Source organism: Oncorhynchus tshawytscha, unplaced genomic scaffold (genome assembly GCF_018296145.1).
Source record: "Oncorhynchus tshawytscha isolate Ot180627B unplaced genomic scaffold, Otsh_v2.0 Un_contig_7792_pilon_pilon, whole genome shotgun sequence".
In the NCBI taxonomy this organism is placed as follows: domain Eukaryota; kingdom Metazoa; phylum Chordata; class Actinopteri; order Salmoniformes; family Salmonidae; genus Oncorhynchus; species Oncorhynchus tshawytscha.
This window is the reverse complement of record NW_024608822.1, coordinates 665-5,407: the sequence shown is the minus strand read 5'-3', so window position 1 is coordinate 5,407 and position 4,743 is coordinate 665. Positions and strand designations below refer to the sequence as shown.

Below are 4,743 nucleotides of genomic sequence, written 5' to 3'. Positions count from 1 at the left end.
TACATAAAAATGATAGCTTTACAACAGAAGTTAAAGTATCCTTATTTCAACTGAATAAATCAAATACAAATATGCAAGAGACAGTTTGGGACTTTATGTAATTAGTAAATAAAAGGGGACTTTAAATGTTAGTACTGAATAATGGGTAAAGTAGTTATTTATTCCCCTGTCAACCTCATTAACTTTAAAAGGTCATCGTACACAGCTGAAGCATACTGTACTGTCAAAGATGTGTAAAACTAACCCAGCGTACTGTACTGTCTTTGGTACTATCACAGATAGAACAATGAGAGTTAGTTATACAAATATTTGGTACTACTGTCTTTGGCTGAAGGATTTCCGACTACATTTCCCGAGAGCCACCAGCTTTGCGACGCATGCCTATAAACGATTTACTGGCCACCTCGTGACCACTCTGATTTCAAGAAATAGGGGTGACCTCTTGTTGCTAGAACAGTGGGAGAATAGTCCAAGTTACCATACAAAGATGGTAAGTAACAAACAAAAAAGTTGTATTAACTTTGTTTACGGAACTTTAGCTTTACTGAAATGATAAATGCGCACACCTGCTATAGTAGTACGCTGACAGCGAGGTGGCTTTTCGTTCGCTTGTTGCCAGCAACCAACGCTTGCTTCTGCAAGTAATTTAGCTAACCTAATTTATACAGCAGCTAGTTAGTTACCGGTAACCAACTTTTGTATCAATTTAAACATGTTTGTAAAATGATTTTTGCTTGTGATATTATGTTTAAAGACAAGTTGGAAGGAGTACAATCTCTAATTCCTTGTTGGCAATGTGCCAGTCAATTTGGCAGGTTCTCTTATCTCATTTCGACAGCTGTGTAGTATGCACATGTGTCTACATTTTCTTTGACAAGGTCAAATTGGTCAAATGTGTTAATGTGGCCTAACGTTATTTAAGTAAGTTGTCTAATTATTGCATGCGACTTTCTCCCCAGCAAAATGCAATTGCTTGTTTTTGGACTCTACATTTGTGTGAAAGGGAAAAGGTTGAATTAATGTTGACAATTTTCTACAGTAGCTATAAATATCTCGTCTCAGATGGCTCGAGGAGTGAGTTCTATTTTTAAATTCACCGTGGCTTACCTCGTGAGTTAATAAATCCCCACTCCGACATTGTCCGGTCACGGATCCCATATGGAATACTATTGTTGGAGAAGAGCTTCAATTCTAGTACAGTTCTCTCTCTAGTATTGTCACTGACTGTCACTTTACGAGTGAACTCTTAGCCAATTCCTCAAAGATATCCCACTCACCTCATTCCCATTTCATGTACACCTCATTTTTACCTGACTGTTGTTGACTGTTTTTCCTATACAAGCCTATTACATAACATTAATATTATTGTAAAACTTCCCAAATGTTTTCCCTAGCTGGATCATTTCCTCACTCAAGTAATGCCTGGTTCACCTCCAATATTTGAAAATGTGCCCCTGAAATTTCAGTGACGAGGACCAAACATTTGTCAGTGCTTGATTGTGTTCTTTTGTCAACAAATGGAAGAAATTGAACTGAAATGGGGACTTCCTGAACTTGTCCAAAAATAAATACACATTTGTATTCTATTGTGAAACATTTTACTACAGGTTTTTAGGCTAACTCACTCTGGATAAGTGTGTAAATCACCTACGTGTAATGTGCCCTAATGAATAGGACCCAGATCTGTAATGTGCCCTAATGAATAGGACCCAGATGTGTCATGTGCCCTAATGAATAGGACCCAGATCTGTGTTTCTGTGTCTTGTGTTGCAGTCTGCTGAACCTGTTCGTGTTCTGGTGACCGGCGCTGCTGGGCAGATTGCCTACTCCTTGTTGTTTGGCATCGCCAAGGGAGATGTGTTCGGCAAAGATCAGGTAGAGGGAAGGAAGAAGCTTTGGCTTGACTTGCATTACGTAATATCCCAGCTGATCCTGTTAGGGGTTGTCTATTGTCTGAAATTACACCCTATTCCCTATATAGTCCACTACTTACCCTATTTGCTCTGGTCAAAATGAGTGCACAATATAGGGAATAGGGTGCCATGTCAGATACCTCCTGTCAGTTAAATAAAATAAAAAATCATGACTGATGGGCAACATGCAGCATCACACACTACCCCTTCAGTCACACAACCTGCAAAGCTTCACTCAAGGATTTAGTGTCCTTGATTTGCCTGAAATAGAACCACTAGCATACAGCCTACTGGCAGGTTCATAGGCCTAACACTGTCCCTTCAAATAGTCATAACAAGCAGTGTTGTCAATGTAGTAATCACCATACACATCTGTTCAGTTAGCAATCTACCAGCCTGTAAGTCAACGGAAAGATCAATAGATCCTACTCATTTATCTACTCCTGTCATTTCATGGTCTCTCCTCTCAGCCAATCACCCTGATCTTGCTGGACATCACCCCAATGTTGCCAGTCCTGGATGGTGTGGTCATGGAGCTACAGGACTGTGCCCTCCCACTCCTCAGAGGTAAACCATGGGGCAGACAACACTCACTGGATTGACGTGGCTTTGCTTTAGTTGTGAGGCACCAGTAGTATCTCCATCTCCATTGTGACTGGTATTTTCTGTTGTCAATGGTGGTGTCCTTGCTTTGTTCTCACCTCGGCTGTGAGGCCCCAGTATTAACGCTCAGGGCTGCAAAGACAATGTTCTCTCTGTGTATGATGTGTTGCAAAGACAATTTTCAATGTGGGGTGGGGGGGGGGGATGTCTGTAGTGTGGTGACCCTGTGTCCCAACCAGATCTGGCTTCAAGCACTATTTAAATTCTTTCATATTTTTAAGGTGTTTGCCAGATCAGTGGAATTGCCAGAATCTCGCAGTATCCCTTTAAAGCAGTTAACTGGCAACAGTCTATGTCCCACAGACAACAGTAGCAGAACAAAGGGATCCATACAGGGTTTGCTGAAGCTAACCGTAAAAGCAAAAACCGTGTGACTGAGCTGATGAGCATGTAAGGTGTTGTGACGAAATGGGGATTGAAACAGGGAAAACCACACTGAGACAATGTGATGGGTAAAACAAACCCAAGCCTTTGTTTCTCCATAGAGGCCACTTTTATTGTCAAGAGATCACGTCTAAAACATTGTGCTTGAAGGACTGAGCCTAATAAAGCACTCCTTAAAAACAACTTCCTGCTGTCCTCCATCATAGTTATCTTTTTCTTTATTTTTCTTCTATTTTTGCCTAAAATGACATACCCAAATCTAACTACATGTAGCTCAGGACCTGAAGCAAGGATATGTGTATTCTTGCTACCATTTGAAAGGAAACACTTTGACGTTTGTGGAAATGTCAAATTAATGTAGGAGAATATAACACATTAGATTTGGTGTGTTGGCCGTCCATGTGCTGCCCTTTGAACCAACCCTGGTCTGTTGTATTGTTGATTCGTCTAGAGGGTGTGTTGGCCGTCCATGTGCTGCCCATTGAACCAACCCTGGTCTGTTGTATTGTTGATTCGTCTAGAGGGTGTGTTGGCCGTCCATGTGCTGCCCTTGAACCAACCCTGGTCTGTTGTATTGTTGATTCGTCTAGAGGGTGTGTTGGCCGTCCATGTGCTGCCCATTGAACCAACCCTGGTCTGTTGTATTGTTGATTCGTCTAGAGGGTGTGTTGGCCGTCCATGTGCTGCCCATTGAACCAACCCTGGTCTGTTGTATTGTTGATTCGTCTAGAGGGTGTGTTGGCCGTCCATGTGCTGCCCATTGAACCAACCCTGGTCTGTTGTATTGTTGATTCGTCTAGAGGGTGTGTTGGTCGTCCATGTGCTGCCCATTGAACCAACCCTGGTCTGTTGTATTGTTGATTCGTCTAGAGGTCATTCCCACAAACAAGGAAAGAAACCTGCAAGTGTCTTATAGGACACGTTCAGATAGTCCCTCCCTTTTCATGCTTCTTTTTTCTGACTACTTGATACTGACTGAACAAGCCCCTGTTTATTCCGTCTGTTTTCAGAGGTCATCCCCACGGACAAGGAGGAGGTTGCCTTTAAGGACCTGGACGCTGCTATCCTGGTAGGCTCCATGCCCAGGAGAGAGGGTATGGAGAGGAAGGATCTGCTCAAGGCTAACGTGGCCATCTTCAAGAGCCAGGGGGCTGCGCTGGAGAAGTACGCCAAGAAAACTGTCAAGGTGAGATAATAGCCAGAGCCCAACAGACAGGGTTTGTTGGCTGTGTGGGGTGTCTGGTGACTGTCAATGTGTCCCTAAATGTCAATGCAGACTTAGCTGTCTGTCAACACTAGCAGGTACCCTGTGTTTGTGGTATAGTGTAAGCCATGTGTCCTTAGACATAGAGAGGACTCGTGATGCTGCACCTCAGAGCTGTTGAAATTCAGTTCACCACGTGTTGGGCTCTTAATTCCTATGGAAAGACTGGCCTGGAATGCCATTGTGTGTGTGCATTGTTTGTGGGTTTGTTTTGTGAGCGTGTGTTTTGATTTAAATCTAACTGCCTGCATGTCTTAACACTACCCCACCTATCTGGTCTGTTTCTGTCTGTAAGCTTAATGTTGTATCCAGTCTGGCTGGGTTCCATCCCAGGAGTTGGTCCACTTTGGTCTAGAAGCCTTACATTGTATCCAGTCTGGCTGGGTTCCATCCCGGGAGTTGGTCCACTTCGGTCTAGAAGCCTTACATTGTATCCAGTCTGGCTGGGTTCCATCCCAGGAGTCAAGGGAGATATTCTGATTCTCTCCTGCTCCCCAAGTGTGCACTTGGACACTCACT

At 43.3% G+C, this 4,743-nt stretch overlaps 1 protein-coding gene across 1 annotated transcript; it reads left to right on the top strand.

Moving 5' to 3' along the window:
* The first annotated feature begins 344 nt into the window (after positions 1-344).
* Positions 345-4,170, top strand: LOC112240473 (malate dehydrogenase, cytoplasmic-like). Its single transcript, XM_042313731.1, has 4 exons — positions 345-490; positions 1,774-1,875; positions 2,384-2,480; positions 3,971-4,170. Exons 1-4 carry the CDS (start codon positions 488-490, stop codon positions 4,153-4,155), a joined length of 387 nt encoding a protein of 128 aa, XP_042169665.1. The 5' UTR covers positions 345-487; the 3' UTR covers positions 4,156-4,170.
* The last annotated feature ends 573 nt before the right edge of the window (positions 4,171-4,743 follow it).

Excerpts from the sequence above, each read along its gene's own strand:
- LOC112240473 (XM_042313731.1), top strand. Across the intron at positions 1,876-2,383 it reads ATGTGTTCGGCAAAGATCAG|CCAATCACCCTGATCTTGCT; the intron begins GTAGAGGGAAGG and ends CTCTCCTCTCAG. Across the intron at positions 2,481-3,970 it reads TGCCCTCCCACTCCTCAGAG|AGGTCATCCCCACGGACAAG; the intron begins GTAAACCATGGG and ends GTCTGTTTTCAG.